The sequence below is a fragment of the Pelodiscus sinensis genome, chromosome 2, assembly GCF_049634645.1.
Source record: "Pelodiscus sinensis isolate JC-2024 chromosome 2, ASM4963464v1, whole genome shotgun sequence".
Lineage (NCBI taxonomy): Eukaryota > Metazoa > Chordata > Testudines > Trionychidae > Pelodiscus > Pelodiscus sinensis.
Window position 1 is genome coordinate 156,422,910 of NC_134712.1, and position 20,267 is coordinate 156,443,176.

A 20,267-nucleotide genomic window follows, 5' to 3' on the forward strand; every position below is an offset into this window, starting at 1 on the left:
ATAAGGTGGGTGCATAACTGGCTGGATAACTGTTCTCAGAGAATAGTCATTAACAGTTCACAATCCTGCTCGAAGGGCATAAAAGTGGGGTTCTGCAGGGTTCTGTTTTGGGACCGGTTCTGTTGAATATCTTCAATGATTTAGATATTGGCATAGAGAGTACGCTTATTAAGTTTGCAGGTGATACCAAGCTGGGAAGGATTGCAACTGCTTTGGAGGATAGGGTCATAACTCAAAATGATCTGGATAAACTGGAGAAATAGTCTGAGATAAATAGGATGAAGTTTAATGAGGACCAATGCAAAGTGCTCCACTTAGGAAGGAACAATCAGTTTCACACCTACAGAATGGGAAGCGATTGTCTAGGAAGGAGTACTACAGAAAGGGATCCAGGGGTCGTAGTGGATCACAAGCTAAATGAGTCAACAATGTGACACTGTTGCAAAAAACCAAACATGATTCTGGGATGTATTAACAGGAGAGTTGTGAGCAAGACACAAGAAGCCATTAGCTGATTAGGCCTCAGTTAGAGTATTTTGTCCAGTTCTGGGTACCACGTTTCAAGAAAGATGTGAAGAAATTGGAAAAGGTCCAGAGAAGAGCAACAAGAATGATTAAAGGTCTATAGAACATGACCTATGAAGGAAGACTGAAAGAACTGGGCTTGTTTAGTTTGGAAAGGGGAAGAATGAGAGGGGACATGATAGTGGTTTTCAAAAGGTATCTAAAAGGGTGTCACAAGGAGGAGGGAGAAAAATTGTTCTCCTTGGCCTCTGAGGATAGAACAAGAAGCAATGGGCTTAAACTGCAGCAAGGGAGGTTTAGGTTGAACATTAGGAAAAACTTCCTGTCAGGGTGGTTAAACACTGGAATAAATTTTCTGGGGAGGTTGTGGAATCTCCATCTGTGGAGATATTTAAAAGCAGGTTAGATAGAAGTCTATCAGGAATGGTATAGACGGTTCTGGGTCCTGCCATGAGGGCAGGGGACTAGACTCGATGTCCTCTCGAGGTCCCTTCCAGTTCTAGTGTTCTATGATTCTATAAAGAAAACATTCTTCAGCTCCTATATCCAATTGCCTTAGCTCCCAGTGTCTTAGGTTAGGGAAAATACAAAATGCATATTTTGATCAGATTATCTGCTGTTTTGTATTTTTAGGATAATGTAGATCAGACTTCAGCTCACACTCGGAGAGATCTGGTGGAACCAGGATTCCAAGAACCATCTAATCGCATCTCTTTAAATCACCAAGGTAAGGCATAGAATAGAATTAGGTACAGTCAAGATGATGAGAATGGAGTATATGTTCTGAAGTAAATTGATTTCTATATTTGTTTCTGCACCTGGTATTGGGAAAGTTGAAAACATTTAATTGTTTGTATTGGGGTCCGCAACCTTTTGGAAATGGTACGCAAAGGCTGAACTTATTCATGGATTTGTGTGCTGGGGGCAGTGGGACAGCAGGGGCAGGATGGGCCATATTTTCTGAACCAGCTGCAGCTATTGAGAACAAATTAAATTAAGTGTTTTAATTTTTTTATGTTAGTTTATCAAACTTTTATTTAAAATGAAGTAAAACATTATATCCCACACAAAAGGTTTCAATGTTTTCTTTATTTAGGGCAGGGGTGGGGAACCTTTTTTGGGTCGGGGGTCACTGATCCACAGAAAAGTCTGTTGGGGACCACACGAGAGAAGCAAAAAAACCTCCTCCAAAAACACTCAACCTTCACTCATGTGGCCCCTAACTCACTTCTCTGGTGTTCCAGCCTCACAGGGGGTATGTCTACACTAGAAAGTTAGTTCGAACTAACGGACGTTAGTTCGAACTAACTTTCCTATGCGCTACACTAGCGCTCCGCTAGTTCGAATTTGAATCGAACTAGCGGAGCGCTTAGTTCGAACTAGGTAAACCTCATTTTACGAGGACTAACGCCTAGTTCGAACTAGCTAGTTCGAACTAAGGGCTGTGTAGCCCTTTAGTTCGAACTAGTGGGAGGCTAGCCCTCCCCAGGTTTCCCTGGTGGCCACTCTGGCCAACACCAGGGAAACTCTATGCCCCCCTCCCGGCCCCGGACCCCTTAAAGGGGCACGGGCTGGCTACGGTGCCCATGCCAGGTGCAAGCCTGCCAGCACCCAGCTAGCAGACCCTGCACCTGGCACGGCACAGAGCCACCCACCCGATGCCCCCCAGCCCACCCCCTCTTGCCGGGACCAGGCTGGCGGCTCCCGGGAGCTTGCCCTGGACCGCAAGAGGCGGGCACCTTCCTGGGCTAGTGCGGACATCGTGGACCTTGTCCACGATCTCCGCACTAGGCACAGGAAAGTGGCCGTCTAGGGCAGGAGAGCTGCCAGCCTGGCCACTCAGGACCAGGTGTGCATGAAAATCAAGGGGGTCCACTGAGACCCCCGACCCTGAGCCCTGAGCTTACAATGGCCGTCCTGGGTCAGACCAAAGGTCCATCTAGCCCAGTAGCCTGTCTGCCCACAGCGGCCAACCCTAGGGACCCTGGAGGGGATGGACCGAAGACAATGACCAAGCCATTTGTCTCGTGCCATCCCTCTCCAGCCTTCCACAAACTTTGGGCAGGGACACCACTCCTACCCTCTGGCTAATAGGACTCCATGGACCCAACCTCCATGACTTGATCTCACTTCCCTTTAAACTCTGTTCTAGTTGTAGCCTTCACAGCCTCCTGCAGCAAGGAGTTCCACAGGTTAACTATTTGCTTTCTGAAGAAGAACAACTTTCTCTTACTAGTTTGAAGCCTGCTACCCATTCCTTTCCTTTGGTGTCCTCTAGTCCTTCTTTATGGGATCTCAGGAAGAACTTTTCTGAATGCACCCTCTCCACCCAACCCCTGCTTTTACAGACTTCTATCCTGTCCCCCCTCCGTCTCCTCTTTTCTAAGCTGAACAGTCCCAGTCTCTGTAGCCTCTCTTCATCTGGGACCTGTTCCCAACCCCTGATCATGTTAGTTGCCCTCCCCTCTCCCAGCCTTTCTCTTCCCCTCTCCCACCTCCTTTTCCCAGTCTCCCCCAGTTTTTTTCAATAAAGACAGAGTCAATGTTGGAAGAAACGTTATCTTTATTTTGTACATCAAGAAGAAGGGGGGCTAGGGAAGGGCAAGTGGAAGGAGGTGAGGGAGGAATGGGGTACGAGCCCCCGATGGGGAGGACTGGGCTGGCTCTGCGGGCTTCTGGGGGTGGAAGCTCTCCTGCAGCCCCCCAATTACTCCCTCTCCCCAGATGGCAGCCTGCGGCAAGTGCAGCCGGGCTGATGGCCGAGTGGTGTGATGTGCCCAGTGTGGGCACTCAGGGCACTCCAAGCCAGAACTTCTTTGCAAGCGGGGCACCCCTTAGAACTGTGTGTCCGGGGTGGGGGTCGGGACCCTTTAAGCGCAGCCCTCGGCTAGCCTGAGACAGTATCTCCATGCTCTAAGTCCTCCTTTTATGCCCTGCCGGCACTGCTTCCGGCCATCCTTAAGCCCTGTTCAGAGTCCACTCAATGTGGACTTACTAGTTCGAACTAGCAAAACGCTAGTTCGAACTAGTTTTTAGTTCTAGATGCGTTAGTTCGAACTAGCTTAGTTCGAATTAACTAATTCGAACTAAGTTAGTTCGAACTAGCGCTATAGTGTAGACGTACCCAGGGTGAGGGGAAGGAACAGGGAAGACTGAGGATCAGGGTTGCCCATAAGACAGATTTACTTTTCTGGAGTTAGTGCCTTTATTGAACCCTCCTTGGGTTCTAGGGTGGGGACAAAAATGAGGGGTTCAGTGTGCGAGACAGGGCTGCCAGTGCATGGGCTAGGAATGGGGAGGGGCAGGATCTGGGAGGGAGGTGGGCTGCAGAAGAGGGAGAGAGTGCAAGGTCTTGGTGGGAGGTAGGGTGTCTGGCCAGGTAGAGGGAGCAAGGGAGGATGTGGAGCAAACTGGGGGTACAGGGTCTTGGTAGCGTTTAGGGGAGTGAGTGAGGGAATTGGGCTGTGGGGGTCTGGGCAGGAGGGGGATGCTTATCTAGCTTTGCTCCCACTTGCAGCAACTGCCACTGCCATGAGGTCCCAGGCCGGCCCTGGAGGAGCTGCTGCCGTGGCCACATGGTCCAAGAGAAATAACAGGGAAGTGCTCAGAGATCTCAGGTGCTGAGAAACTTTGCACGAGAGCAGCAGAGGGACTTAGAGAGACGGGGAAAGCCGGAACTAGAGCCAGGATTTTGCCTAACCTCCTTCAGTGGCTGGTGCGTCTCAGGGCATGTACCGGGGTGTCCAGCCCAACACTCCCAGGTTTTGGAGCTCCCACTGTCCCACGTTTTTCTAAGCCACCCCACAGGAAAGCAGCCCCCTTGCGAAAGGCACGCTGTGAGGAAGAGGCACCACTGCCATTTGTGTACCCAGTGCGCAGGTCGGGACAGGCGTGGAGAGGTGAGGGGGGCTTAGGCCGGGGTGGCACCACACAAATGAGCTAGGGCTACACAGCCTGGGCCCCCCCTCCTCAGCCCAGCAGTACTGCAACCTTGGTCAGGCAGTGGCTGCCTGCAGGTGACACCCAGGCCCTAGGTCTGGCATGAAGAGGGGAGGCAAGCCTGGACTGGGAGTGGGGATGGGCGCAGCCGCTACTTAGGGGATGGGGGTTTGGGGACCGGAGCCCGCTGTGGGCAGCCGAGATGTGCACAGCATGACGCTGCCCCTCCCACAGCACTGACCCAGGGACGACAAAGCTGGGCCAACCGGAGCCAGCACCGCTATTGCCGCTGGGTCTGGGCCATCACTGTCGCCCCCACCGTGTGACCCAGGCCGGAGTGAAGGGGGAGTGCGCCAGTGAGTGTCTTCTGGGTCAGAGGCACTTCCGGGGTCCAGTGGCGGCTGTAGCTACCACAGCAGCTCATGGGAGGAGGGGGGGTTCGCAGTGCCAAGGACCCTAAGCCCCAGCCGCCTCCTCCCACTACAGCAAACCTGCTGCTGGAGAAGAGGGAGGGCTCTTGTGGCAGCACAGGCTGCCTGCCTCACAGGGGAGAAAGGGCAGGGCTGAGCTCCTGCAGCGTGTCAGTGTCATGTGTGCTGAGGGTTGCCGACCACTGGTTTATATCCTGTTTGCTAACTGCTTTGTAAACTATGAGTGAGGAAGTGTAGGAGCTCCTTTAATAATACAATTTCTTCATTTGCACGGCTGCTTTACCTTTTTAACCAACATAGGTTTTTTTTAAGCACTAAAACTCCTGTAATACTGCCTTACAAATCTAGTTTAAAATCTTTCATTTACCAGGTCCTGACATTCATTCTTACCTGCTTTGCATGTTGTATATCAACTCTTATAGGAAAAATAGAGTCCTGATTTAATGTCATAATGCCTAAACAAAAGTGAAAACTGTCATATAGCTTGTACTATTGTTTTCCTTATGAAAAAACTTATAACAGCTTTATTTTTTGTCCATATTAATGTGGCTAGTTGTAACATTGTGAGTGCTCCTGGAAAATAACCGGAATTGGGTCCCCATGATGCTAGGGTGCAGACTAGGGGTAGGCAATAATATGGCGGCGGTTCACCAGGGTTATACCCTGGCTGGCTGCCTCTATATTTACCTGCACGGCCACAGGTACCACTGATCACAGCACCTGTTCGCTGTTCCTGGCCAATGGAAGCAATGTAGATTGGGACACCACTTCCCGCAGCTCCCTTTGGCTGGGAATGATAATCCTTTGACACCGGGAGCTGCGATTGCTAGTACCTGAGGCTGAGCAGGTAAATATAGTGGCAGCCTGCCAGGAGCTAACCCTGGCGGACTGGATCCAGCCTGTGGGCTGGTATTTGCCAACACCTGGTCTAAACAAACACACAGAGTTCTTGCTGTAGAGTGTTGGGGTCTATACGAACTTGCAAAAAACTATTAACATTAAACACTATTTCTATGGAGTGATTCATATCTCTAGAAAAAAGATAGCTTGCATGCTGTATCCATATATTAGCAATGGAAGGGCTCCCATTTAAGTGCCAGCTACTCACTGCTTTTAACAGCTTCAATTGTAGTAGAGTGCTCAGCAGTTTCTGAAAACGAGCCCTAAATGTCGTTAGTTTAATGCAGCAGTTAACCTTGACATAGGGAAAAGGCACATTTAATAGTGTGCAAGAGGATTAAGTTAACTTCTCTTAAAAATGCTGGGAAATTAGTTTCCCCATTTTGTCAAGATCAGCAAGATTTGAACTCCATGATTTGCCAAAAAAAAAAAAAAAAAAAAAAAAAAAAAAAGGCTTAAGTTTAAGTTCTTGAACTTTTTTGTAATCTGAACCTACCCTTTTCAGGTTTTTAATTTCTTTTCCTAAAACCTATGCTATGTATTTAGGGTTGCATGTATGAGAGGGGTTGCCACAAATAGATACACTGTAGCTGTGTATGCATTGTATTTCTGCAAGATTGCGTACACACACACACACACACACACGTTTTGTGGCCAGTGCATTCCCCTCAAACTACTTTACTTGCACTTTAACTTCAGTTCCCTTTTTACATCCAAACTGCATGGCAAACTTGATTTAAATGACATTCTTTGAACCCATCAGTAGTTTTCCTTCTTCATAACCGGAGGTAGAACTTCTGTCAGAAAGTTACTGTCTTTTGAGGCACATGTTACAGAATTAGAATGTAAAACTGTTGATGCTTCATAGTGCTCATGGAAGAAGAAGTAGGATTTTGATTATGTTGAAGACCTAGGAAGCCTCACTTTCTCATGCGAGAATACTACTCCTTGGGTCAAATAACTTCTTGATATTCTCAATAGATTAATGCTTCTTTCCCCTCCACTCTTATTTTCCTGCAGTTGATTAATATCTTAGGGTACCTCTACACTTGCTCCCTAGTTCGAGCTAGGGATGCAAATGTAGGCGACCGAAATTGCTAATGAAGTGGGGATTTAAATATCCCGCACTTCATTAGCATGATCTCACCAGCGCGTTACTCCACTCAACAGCTGATTCGAACCAGGAAGTGCGTGCCGGGACGCGTTAGTTCGAACCAAGGGGTTTGGTTTTAACTAACGTTACTCCTCATTTTTATACCTCCTATACATTTTTTGAGGAGTAATGTTAGTTTGAACCAAGGGGTTTGATTCGAACTAACGCATCCCGGCATGCACTTCCTGGTTCAAATCAGCTGTTGAGCGGAGTAACGCGCTGGCGAGATCATGCTAATGAAGCATGGGATACTTAAATCCCCTTTTCATTAGCAATTTCGGTCGCTTACATTTGCATCCCCAGCTCCAGCTAGGGAGCAAGTGTTGACGTACCCATATAGTGTAAGTGAATTGCAACACTAGCATGATGACCTTGGAAATACCATAAACCTTCATTTGTTTTGGGTATTAGCTTAATTAGCTTTCATGATTATACCAGTTACAGTTCTCAGAATCACTGTCACTATCTGCCCTTACATAATATATGCTCACTCCTTTGGCTTTAATCTTCTGAAGTGTCTTGGAAATAATGTTCAAAATGATATGCTTAGTATGTGGGGCAGCCCTTGAAGTATTTTGGTATGTTGGGAAGCCTGCAAGTGTTTTAGAACAAGTATTCAGTATTTCTGCTTTGCCATTATGCTATCTGAATGAGTGCTATTGAGCTGTCGAAACTGTAACTTGTGTCTTTTGTTGTTACGTACCTTCATTGTGGTCCAGCACATTAAGGATTCTGATCTCTAGTTATGCTCTCCAGTAATTCCAGCTATCTTTTCTCATTTGTTATGGTCAGTGATCACATGAAGACTTATTTGGCACCTGATATTTCTCTGCCTGAACTACTTTGAGTCCTGCATACTGCTCTGAAATATTTAACGACTGTTTTTAAATGGAATGTTTTCTATAATGTCAGTTGCTGTTTTAAGGGACATTTGAAAAATAAGGCCAATATTTGATATAATTAGAAATATACTGTCAATGAGTAAATAAAGGTCAATTTTGTTGGACCCAATAGTGTTCCTTGCTCTGCAGCAGAATAGAAACTATCAAGTTAGACTTGTCTCAAACCTATGTCTGGGTTTGCTACTAAAACTGAAATAATGTCAAATATAGTTGATATTTAATTGGCAATTGTACTTGCATGCTAACATGGATATAGATATTGTAATCATACTGTTTGTATAGGGAGCATGGACCGAGCAAAGGACTAGGAACCAGAAATGTCAGCATTCTAATCCTGACTCTCACAGATTGTGCGGCCTCTGACATTTCATTTAACTGCTGTACCTCCCCCTTTTTACAGTGGGAAAATAACTTAGGTTAATGCTTTTATAGCACTGTGAAAATGTAAACAACTGTTAGTGCTAAGTTAGAAAGTCAGGTTACAAGTGGGTTGTCTCCGGTATTATGACCTGTCCATGTGTTACTCTGCAAACCTGTGAAAAGTGCACTCTTACTCAGTAGCTACACAGCACAAGTTCTTCAGTGCTAAACAGGTTCAGTGTTGGTTGGAATTTGTAGATAGAATGTTTATATCACAAAATGCTACTTGTAACAACTAAAATATCTCCTGGGAATGTGCCAGTTTTAAAACAAATTTTATTAGGAAAGATTCCTAAGGTCCAGCATGGAATTTCTGGTCAGAACCAGGGAGAGCAGAAGCCCAGGCTCTCACTGCAATCTGGGAGATCTAGCTTCAGGTCTCTATTTTGCCTGATTCAGAACAGATACGTAAACTTTTCCCTTATGCAAGGTGGGTGCACTAACCACTCATTTTGTAGTGGGTGGATCTTTCCCTTGGTTTTTGTTTTGCTAGCTTTTTCTGGACTTCCCCGCCCAACCCAAAAACCCTTCACACCTTGGTCTGTTGCATCCTGATGGAGAAGGGTAAAATTTACAAAATTATAGGCCAGGTTAAAGATGGGTTCTGGCTGGAATCCACTGGTGGTGTATGTGATAGGGGAAGTGGCTGCCTGCAGTGAGTGTGTGTGCACGTGTAAAAGGACAAGGGGCTCAAAGAGGTGGCTGGAAGTGAGAGGACTCTACCCAGGCTGTAGGCAGCTTCAGATACAAGTTAGTTGAGTTCCAAGGCTCCTGGTTCTTAGTTCACCTCAAGATCCTTGTGAGATGGGGAGTCCTGCCAGTCCCACTGCAGCTCCCGAAAGCCTCTAGACAGTCTTTCCCACAGGCCCTCCTGCTGTGGTCCATGGACTCAGATCCTTCCTCTTGTTTTTAAGGGATTTCCACAACCCTCCTTCCTGGAGCCACACTGTGATTCAAGCAAGCTTCTTCAACCGTGTTCCATGGAGCCTCCCTTGGTCCTTTACACACTGCTATCCCTCGCTTCTGGGGCACTGTAGCACTCCTTTGTGGGGCTTTGGTATGATTCAGGCTGGCTTCCCCAGTCCACCAACCTACCTCCAAGTTTTGGTTCCTATTCCAGGCAGTTACTCTCCATTAATTCTCCTCTCCAAGCTGCTTGCCCTATCTCCGGGAGCCCCTGAACAGCTGGGTTTTATCAGGTTAGAGATAGCTGTCTGATTAACACCTGGCCCCATTGTCCAGCTAGTCTGTTGCTCCCTTGAGCACCTGCTTCCTTAAAGAGGCCATGTCTTGGACTAGAGACTGGCTGGCCCTGGTTCCTACCATCACTTGAAAGGGAACACCCATCTTGTTAAGAGTGTACCCCAAGTGCAGCATGCTCACCTATCACCAGCAGTTCAGGTAACACAGTTTGGGGAATCACGCTTTAGAAAATCTTTAATCTGAGCCAAAGTTAAGAAGGAATCGAGCATGTTAGAGCTGCATGAATGATTTTATATGGTGTATATTAGTTCTCTAATTTTGTGAACTGCTGCAATAAAACTTTCATCATCTCATGTTTGTTAGGCAATTGTATATGACTGCTCATTGCCATTTCACGTTTGATCTCCGTGAAAGTTAGGTTCTCTGAATGCAGAAGACTTAACAGTTTCTATCGTCAATCATTCGTTAAACAGTTTCTCTTACAGTAGAATCGCCTCCTCCCTTTTATAAAGTGGACAGCTTTGGTACAAGTGCTTCCAGTTCTAAATCATGCTTTCTTTCCATGGCCAGAACTAGAGTAATTAGACTCCTCTAAAGAGTCTGAATCTCTTCTGTTCCCTGTAATATGGAAAAAGAGGGCACAAGGGAGAGCTTTATCTGAGAGCTGAGAAACCTTTGCCAAATGTATCTACCTAAATAAGCTCTTTCATACTACAGAAGGGGTTTCAAGTACTTGCAGCTGAATCATCCTTCCACAGAGGTAGTGATTTTAAAAAAAACAAACTAAACATTTGAGGATCAGGTGGAGGAATTGGGAGTACATTACCTCAGGTAAGGGGTCTTGCAGCTTGCAGTTACTATATACAAATATTTTTTACAATAGCTATAAAATTGTATTTTTTTTTTAAATTTCTGTTATGAGTCACTCCCATGATCAACAAGAACTTTGGACTGAAACTGCTTGATATCAATACTGAACAATCTCTCCATTTAGCATACAGGTACAGTCTTCAGAAAATAGGTATTGGGGAGCATCTCCCTGGACCTCTAAAGAACTGCCTGTGACATGCCATAGCTGTTGGAAGAGATTTTTACAAGATCGAAGCCACTGAGAAATAGAGAATTAAGGTACATCAACAAATTGTGTTCAAGTTTGAAGACATGGAAAAGGTTCAAGCTTTGTTCCAGCCTTTCCTATCCAGGAACCAGAATATTATTTGAAAAATTTATCCCAGTTCTAGGAAATTATTTTTTTACCCCATCTTCTATTTTTTTCTACACTCCTCTAAATTATATGTTGTTTATTGAGGGGTTATTCGGGACAGTAATGAAGTATATCAGAGCACTTATTTGCCACCTTTAAAACCACAAGGAGAAAAAGGGAAGTATTAGCATGTCTGGGACATCCAAAGGGCTGGAGTACCTATGGGGAAAAACTGGTAGGTGCTGAGTGCCCAGCAGCAGCCCCCTTATCAGTTTCCCCCCCAGCGCTGTCTGCCTGCCGGTGGGCCCCACAGATGAGAGCCTCTCCCCTCCTGGTGTCTCCTGCACACCACAGTCAGCTGTTTGGCAGCATTCAGGAACCCAGATGGGGGAGGAAGGAGGGTGCAGCATGTTGGGGCGGTGGAGAATGGACCTGGGCAGGAAAAGGTGGAGTATGGGTTGAAAGACGGAGGGGCAGGGCTTTTATGGAAGGGGTGCAGTTGGCGTGGGGCCTGGATCAGAGCCAGGGGTCAAGCACCCCAAGCACTTTTGAAAGTCAAGCCTGTGTGCTAATGTATAGCCGTTTGTATCCTGCCCAATGGAAGAGGATGCAGAGGAAGAGAGTAAGGGCAATTTTAGACCAGAAGACTTCAGTGAAACTCTTTTCATAGTGTCTTTTATGGAATCTTTTACTAGACCCAGCAGAAATTCTAATATTTTTGTCTTGATCTGCAATCCAGGTGAAAAGTCAAAACAAAAAGTTCTGAGAATCATGGATTCAGAAATGTCAAAATATTTTGGGTGGATAGCACTCTGCCTCTTCGATGCCTCAGGAGAGTTGTAGTACTGGGTGTGAGCCTTATTCTCACATTTTCCCTAGTGCTGTGGTTTGATCAGATAACCCAGCCTAAATTTTTCCTGGTGTGCTACGGCCTTTCCCTTTGCTGGTGCTTCTAGATTGGAGTGCTGCAAAAGTTAGTCTCCCCTTTCTGCTAGGACACTCAATGTTATTAATACTATTTATCAAGCGTACATTGCCCTGCAGAGAGAAGTGGCTCACTATGTGGAAGATAATGGAAATGCACAGCAGACTCCTGGTACAAATCAATTGAATTAATTTATCTTTCAAACATCAGCTGGGTTAAATCCTAAGCTTGTGCCGCTGCTGTTTCTGTTCCCTTTTGTTTGCACTTCAGTCTCCTTGTCAAAGCTCAGTTGTTTTTCTGGAAAAACATTAAATAGTGTCAAATCAATCCCTAGAGGACAGTTGAAGATGGTGGTTATTTTATAATGCATTATATTTGAACTTAGTTACCCTTTTAAGAGGTCACACAACTACTTTCTATTCAGTATTTAGTAGCTGAATACAAATAAGCAGCATTTGATTTATATTTAAGAAGTTAAGATTATTTATTAGAAGTAAACTATTGGCATATTCTTTATATACAAACTGTCAAATTATTCTTGCTGCCAATACCCATGTATTACAATTCATTTTTCTTAGTAGGCATATACAATTTTCCTCTTAAAAGACTATTTTGTACTTTGCTTCAAGGTCTAAAATTCTGTATGTCACAGAAGTGCTTTATGTTCCTATTCAGAACAGTGCTATAGCTTGCTCCATAGCCAGATTTTGGTTTACTAGCAGACAACAGAGTGTGATGCGGCTTATCTTTAGGTCTGCCCTGTTAGCATTACAACTGTCATTTAAAGTGATGCAGATGCTGGTTGTAAGCATATAAACAGACACATTTTCTAGATTTCCAAAGAGCACTCACGGTCACTGAACTCCATTCTTAGGGCAGATTGCCAATTTAAACTCACTGTCTAATAGCAAAAATGTGACTTTTGTAGGGTCAATAGTATGTAGAGATAATAAAAACTTCCCTGTCAGCACACCATATAGAGCCAAAAATCTTCTCTTGTTTATTATTTTGTGTGCTGCTGTAATGACTGGCATAGCCATCATTGGAGTGGTACTGAATTTGAGACCTAATTTATAAAAATAACTCTTGCTAATCTCCCTTCTCCAGTATTCCTATTCCAACTCAGTCTACCTAGCTTTAGTTAGGACTCATATGCCAATTAAGCTAATCACTTTTGTGTTCCTTCCTCCCCCAGCTCCCAGGCTTTGATTGGCTTACTTTCACAGATCTGTTTTTGCTGCCCATAGTGGTGACTTCTGTATTTTGCTTCAACAGCCAATGAGTGTGCTTAGTAATTATCAACACTCCAGATTGTCTTACATTGAAATAGTGGGAAAACAATGGTATCATCTGGATATGCTGTTATTGGTATCACCATAAAGTAGGCTTGAGTTCTGATAAGTCCAGAACTAAAAATGTAGAATGAAAGAGCAGTATAGGTTGAACCTCTCTAAGAGCCAAATAAGCAGTGGAAGAGTTGGTAATGCTGCTAGACAATATTGACCTCCCATGACCTGGTACATTCTCTGGTTTCGCACCATTTAGGTCCTGAAGGTGCTGGACTAGAGAGTTTCAATTTGTATATAAATTGAGTGGTCAGTAGGAGACATTGCCATTGGTTTTGAAGAAACGTTCATGAATATTATATAAATGCTGTTGGTGTCACCCAAATTTACTGTAGCCATCATAAGTGCAAAAAAAGGTTTACTGTAACTGTAATTGCGTGTGAGGTAAACATCTACTTCCTGACTAGCTTATTATAGTACTTTCCTCTTATTTCAGAGAATTCTGTTCCTATTACTTTGTGGCTAATCTTATTATCTTTATTACTTCCAGGGCACAGTATATAACAACTTGCACAGCAGTCTGCCCTTATTCGTTAATTTATATGGTCACTTTCTAAGTCCACTAACTGAGATCTGCTTAAAACAAGAACTGTACCAAGAAGAGAATGTGCTATATTTAGTTGCGGGGGGAGGGAAGGAATCTGGTCCCAGAGTTTTGAATCAAATTACAGGAGGAACAAATGACTAGTAATTGAGTTAACTGGAAAATTCTGTGCACAAGGCTGCTAGTGATTTGAAAAGAGAAGAAACAGACCAGAAGCTATTCAGTGTGCACATGGGTGGCCGTCATTATACTTATTTTCCCAGCTAGCCTTTTGGGCATCTGTCTTTATCTAGATATGTATTTACTAAGAGGAAACTCTGTATGAGTTTCTCTATCTTCCCCTTTTTGCCCCCCCTCCCCATAACTTTATAAGATGACCTTTGGTCCCATCCTGTAAACACTTCAGCACATGCATAATTCTGTTCTTGTGCTTTCAGTGGAACAAAGTTAAGTAAAGAAGTATATGTGTTCAGGGTTTGTAGGTAAGACACCAAATCTGACTGTAATCCAGAAGTGTTAAATCTCAATTTTTATAATCCCGGGTAGAGAACACAGATAAACACTTGGGCTGTGTCTACACTGGCATGAATTTCCGGAAATGCTTAAAACGGAATACTATTCCGTTTTCAGTTTTTCCGGAAAAGGAGCGTCTACATTGGCAGGCTGCTTTTCCGGAAAAGCCCTTTTTCCGGAAAAGCATCTGTGGCCAATGTAGACGCGCTTTTTCGGAAAAGAGCCCCGATCGCCATTTTCGCGATCAGGGTTTTTTCCAGAAAAGACTACTGGACTGTCTACACTGGCCCTTTTCCGGAACAGTGTTCCAGAATAAGGACTTATGCCCGAGCGGGAGCAGAATAGTTTTTCCGGAATAGCGGCTGATTTTGTACAGTAGAGCATCGTTGCTTTTCCGGAAATTCAAGGGCCAGTGTACACAGCTCGCAGCTTATTCCGGAAAAGCGGCTGATTTTCCGGAATAAGTGGCCCAGTGTAGACACAGCCTTGAGGTCTCTTCCAGCTCTGGATTTCTATGATTGCATAAGAGGACATTGCCCATAGGGTAAGATGTCTACGGAGGAGGCCATCTTTGTTGGTTGCACAGAGTTTAGCATAATGGGGCTGGTGCCTTTAGGCAAGGGTCTCGGACTCAAAGCCAGGGGGTCATCTCTAGTCAGAGCATTTTCACAATCTGGCCCAAGAGTCCCAGCAGCCTGTGATGTGTGTATCTGGTACTTCATTGAATCCTTGCCAGTCTTGTCCCTCTTGTATTAAAAACTTAGTTCTTCCTTTAAAGTAAGCAAATGGTAAAATATGAAGAGGATCTGATTCTATTTGCTAACTTAAATCAAACCCTAAACTTACATCATTAATCTTCTCTAGTGGGGAAAAATCTAGTTCGAGAGCCTACATTTTATATACATGTTGTTTTTTTCTAGCCTGTTGTTTTGGTCTCCTATTTCTGTCATTTCACCAAGCATGTCATCTCCAGTAGTCATCTCAAGTACTAAATGGTATCAACTGTCTTTTCTGATGCCCTGTATATTTGGGGTGACATGTTCCTTCCTTTATGGACTTTAAGATACTTGAGTGGATCTTTCCAGGGATTCTCTTCAAATCTATTGATCCAAAATCCAATGGTGATGTATCTCCACTACTTGTGTAATGAGTAATGATGGCCAGCCTAGGCTAGTGAGTGGGATGCATGAGTGGCACTCCGTTTCAGCAAACCTCAAGATTGTTGTAACTAAGATGATCTCCTGGGCTAGGGTAGTTTTGCTAACTATGCTTGCATACCTAGAATTTGGGGGTTTGCTGACACAACCATAGCGGTGCTTTGATGGGATGCAGACGGCTCTCACAGTCAATGTTGTGTGCAGTCAAGACGAACCTCACTTCATGTGCTCTTGCGTTGCCATACGTGTCACCTTTTAGTTATACCAGTAGGAAAAAAATGTGGACAGAAACCAGAAGAATCTGGCAATCCAAAGGTAAACAAAAAATGTCTCATGGGCCACATGTAGATCTCGATGGGCTACGTGTGGGCCACAGACTGTATGTAGACCACAGGGGCTACGTCTAGACCTCATCCCTCTGCCGAGAGAAGGATGCAAATCAAGCACTTCGGAAGCGGAAATGAAGCCCGGGATATATAAATCCCGGGCTTCATTTGCATACTCACATTCCGATGCTGTGCCGATCAGGCTCAGTGTCAAAAGTGAAAGTAAAGTGTAGCCGTGGCTCTGCCAACAGCAGGGAGCTTTTTTGGCAGCTCCTGTACTCCTCATGAAAAAAGCTCCCCGCTGTCGGCAGAGCTGCGGCTACACCTTACTTTCACTTTCGACACTGAGCCTGATCGGCACAGCGTCGGAACGTGAGTATGCAAATGAAGCCCGGGATATTTAAATCCCGGGCTTCATTTGCACTTCCGAAGTGCTTGATTTGCATCCCTCTCCCGGCAGAGGGATACAGTCTAGACACAGCCAGGTTGCCCACCATTGCCCTAGATACATATATGAACTAGCTAGCCTCTCCCCTTGCTGGCTTGTGCCTCCATAGAATGTAGTTCTCTTTAGTTCTGTAGCACTAGTGCATCTTAGCTTGAAGTATACACACACACTTAAAGTTAAATACACCTGAGGTGTCTGTCTAAATCCGTGGTCCCCAACACGGTGCCCGCGGGCGCCATGGCACCCGCGGGGGAATTTGTCTGCGCCCGCCAAGTGCTCAGGGCTGGCCTGGCCCCGGGCACGTGGCGCATGCGCGGTGCCGGAGCCAGCCCCGGGCGCGTGGCGCACGGTGAGCGCCGGCCCCGGGGGCGCCGCGGATTGACCCCCTGCGGCGCATGGGGGGGGGGGAGAGAGCACCAGCGCCGGCCCCGGGCGCGCGGTGCTTGGGGGAAGGGGGGGGAGAGAGCGCCAGCGCCGGCCCCGGGAATGCGGCTATGGGGGGGGCCCCACTCGGGGGGGCCCCGCCCTCCAGGGTGCCCGGCGGGTGAACGGCCACGCCCCCTGTCGCCCGGCAACCCCAAATGGTTGGGGACCACTGGTCTAAAGGGTTTTAAGAGCCTTTCTGAAGCTGCTAAGTTTAAATGTCGGAATGCTGCTGTAAGCACTTAAGTTATCATGGGACTAAAATCACATTTAGACTTGGAAATTTGTTTGTCAGTGCTGGCACTAGGTATAAGCAGTCTAAGCAATTGCTTAGTTGTAAGTATAGACATAGCCAAAGCTTTATAGCATTAATTTAGTCTCTTGTTACTAATTATACAAGCCAGCCTCCTAACAAATGAATGTCCTGGGAGAAATGCAGATACTCTACCTATACATAGTTACTGTCCACTTACATAGCTCAGACAGAAGTCTGATTTTCAACCAGTAGTGGTACGTGTAACACGTGGGGTCTGACTGAAAGAGTAGGACGATATCTTCATTTTAATTGTTGATTTTCTTTGATGAAACTGAAAATACCATCAAGTGCCTACTTTAACCATACTTCTCCTCTTAGTTTGGATCTTTCATGAGGTGAACAGAAATACATACAAACAAATTTTATTTTGCAAGTGATTAAAATTTGACATGAATTAAGCAGATAACATGCCTGAAACTACTGGTTTTTGCCTTCTTTAAACTACCCAAATGATAGATTCTGTGTCCCTTTAAGTCTCCTAATCTTCCTGTGAATTTTAGTAATTTGTATATCAGAACTTAATTTGTCTCCCACTGGACATCTTTAGATACAGACATAAGTCACTCCCACCTCCTTTCAAACAAGGCTGTTACTGATTTTGTTTGGTCTCTGATGGGCTATACACCTTTGATCTCTCAGATGATGGCAGGTAGTTTCTAAATAGCTAACATTATGCAGCACTCTCATCTGCAAACAGTTCAGCTTGTCAGGTGTTCAGTTTTTTTAATTGCTAAGGATGTTTTGTTATGGAAACAGAACATTTGCAATGCTGGTTAGTGCCAAGTATTCCACACCCAAGGTAAGACTGTCACAGGTGGAAACAAATTATGTCCTAATCCATTGGCTTCTTCCCTTTGAGCACTTACATTTAAACCTTTTATCTTTTTTGACCTTCAAGGTTACATTCTTGGTGTCTGTCAAAATAGCCAGAAGGGTGGAGAACAAGCTGCACTGCCTTTGGTTTCTTTCCATTGTTTGTCATAAAGATAAAAGTATCCTAACAATTAATTCCTATCTTTTGCCCTCCATTGTCTCCCGGTAGAGCAAAAAATAATGTATTTGTATAACCAGATCCTAAATTAAACCTTTCTGGATATAATTGGATGCGATATGTTTGTTACTACCTGTTGTTTTTAAAACATTGAGAGGTCTGTAACTGCAGTGTATGTGAACAAAGCTGTGTGATTCCACAAGCAGTGAATTTAGTTTTGTCAGTTTCTGTGCTTCATTTCAAGTCATTACAGCCACTTCTTATTTCAGCAGTTTAGGCTGACTGGCTGCTTAAATTGCATGTCTAAATTGTAGACGTGATCATAAATCCTAACATGCTGGTTTGATGCTTAGTAACTGAATGGATTTTAAAAATTGGCTGATACTATTGCAGAAAATGTAGGTTAAGCTGTCTGGTAAAGTTTAGAATTAGTTTAAGATCTTAATATTCTTTTCTACATAATACTACATTTTTTAGAAGTTTAATCTCTAGAAGACCAGAAGTGTCAAATTTAACCAGAGAATCATAGAATGGTAGCAATCTTTGAAGGTCATTTGGACTCACCCGCTAGCACCGAGGCTTGACCAAGTATACCAGACTCCCTCCCAGCTCCTCCTTCCCCTCATGAACAAGTGTTTGTCCAACCTCTTCTTAAAACCTTCAAAGACAGCAATTCAGTAACATACCTTGGAAGCCTATTCTAATGGTGAACTATCGTTCATTTTTTCCCTAATATCTAACCTAAATTGCCCTTGATGCAGATTAAATCCATTACTGCTTGTCTTGTCTCTAGGGGTATGTCTACACTACCCTCCTAGTTCGAACTAGGAGGGTAATGTAGGCATACCGCACTTGCAAATGAAGCCCGGGATTTGAATTTCCCGGGCTTCATTTGCATACGCGGGGAGCCGCCATTTTTAAAACCCCGCTGGTTCGAACCCCGTGCAGCGCGGCTACACGGGGCACTACCTAGTTCGTGCCCCGTGTAGCCGCGCTGCACGGGGTTCGAACCAGCGGGGTTTTAAAAATGGCGGCTCCCCGCGTATGCAAATGAAGCCCGGGAAATTCAAATCCCGGGCTTCATTTGCAAGTGCGGTATGCCTACATTACCCGCTAGTTTGAACTAGCGGGGTAGTGTAGACATACCCTAGTAGACTATTGATCACTATCCTCTTTATAACAACCTTTAATATATTTGTTATTGGGTTCCCTCTTCCCCGTGCCCCCCCCCCATTATCTTGCCTCCTATCTTTAAATAACTTTTCCTCATTACTCAGATAAACCTTTTATCATTTTTGTTGCTCTTCCCTGAATCTCTCTAATTTGGCTACAACTTTCCTGATGTGAGATGTCCAGAACTGGGTGTGATGCTCCTTCTGAGGTTTCATTGGTGCTGAGTAGTTACTTCCCATATTTTACTTATGTTAATACTAGGGAAGTTAGGGTGTAGTCATTTACGCAATTAACTGCTAAATCGGGGCTTATTGTTAATCCTAATGACTACACAGGCCCCTTCTCTTTTGCTGCCCTATGTGTGCTGACTCCCACAGAGCTGCCTCCCCCCTCCCCCAATGCCTCTCTGAGGCAGAAGCTCTGGGGAGGGCAGGTGGGAGCTGGTACACGCAGGAAGTGGTTTTTAAACCAGCTCCCCATACATATCGGCTCCTGCGGAGTCGCCTGCTCCCCACCCTGCTGCCTCTTTATTAGAGGTAGGGGCGGGGGAGGCAGGAGCCAGTGCTCACTGGGAGCTAGAGTACAAGCTGGCTCCCCACACGCACCAGCTCCTGCTGCCCTCCAGCCCAAGTAAACATGTAACCGCTTAAAAAATCCAGCAGTTACACATTTACACAAATACACATTAGTTAGCATCCCTAGTTAATTCACCCCAGAATGTTATCCTCTTTTTACAGCTGCATCATGTAGCTTCGTATTCAATTTGTGATCTAGTATAACCTCAAGATTTTTTCAGAATGCTTTTTATGTTATTCCCCAATTTGTGGTTGAGTGTTTTGATTTCTTTTCCACCCCATAATGTAGTATTTTGCATTTGTCTCTATTGACGTTAATGTGGTTAGTTTTAGACCAATTCTCTAATTTGGTCAAGGTCATTTTCTATTCGAATCTTGTCCTCAGATGTGTTAGCAGCCCCTCCCAAGGCAAATTTTATAAGAATACCCTCCACTCATTAGCCAGGTCATTAATGAAAATATTGAAGAGTTCTTATTGTAAACAGACCCCTAAGTAACTCATAAGCAGGGCTTTTTTTGTGACGGTACTGCCCCGATGTGCAGTACCTGCACCTCCAGATGCAGTACCTGCACCTTCAGTCAGAGATCAATAACTTTTCCGCTGGAGTACCAGCACTTGTTTAAAAAAAAAAAGAAAAGCACTGATCATAAGATCCATTTCCTACCTATCTTGTGATAGCAGATCACTGACAACACGTCCTTGAGAATGGTCTTGCAGTCTATTATGATGCCCCCAGCTTCTTGTGAGTACAAAACATCATCTTGGTTGATAAGAAAGTTGCTATTCAAACATTGTTAGAGCTCAGACATTTTTCTTACAAATTGCATTTTAATCATCTAAAGAATCTTAACT

General features: G+C 44.7%; 1 protein-coding gene across 4 annotated transcripts in view; it reads left to right on the forward strand.

The window, feature by feature from the left end:
- Positions 1 to 20,267, forward strand: part of GRB10 (growth factor receptor bound protein 10) — a 207,138-nt gene that overhangs the window by 76,960 nt on the left and 109,911 nt on the right. For 2 of the 4 annotated variants that reach the window (XM_006136362.2, XM_075921668.1), the window contains one exon: positions 1,159 to 1,252. The exons of 1 other annotated variant lie outside the window; for it this stretch is intronic. In XM_006136362.2, the coding sequence (XP_006136424.2) occupies positions 1,159 to 1,252 (94 nt within the window). Of the gene's footprint in view, positions 1 to 1,158; positions 1,253 to 7,236; positions 10,602 to 20,267 lie in introns of those variants that run through there. One more of the 4 variants, XM_075921666.1, reaches the window with a different exon arrangement.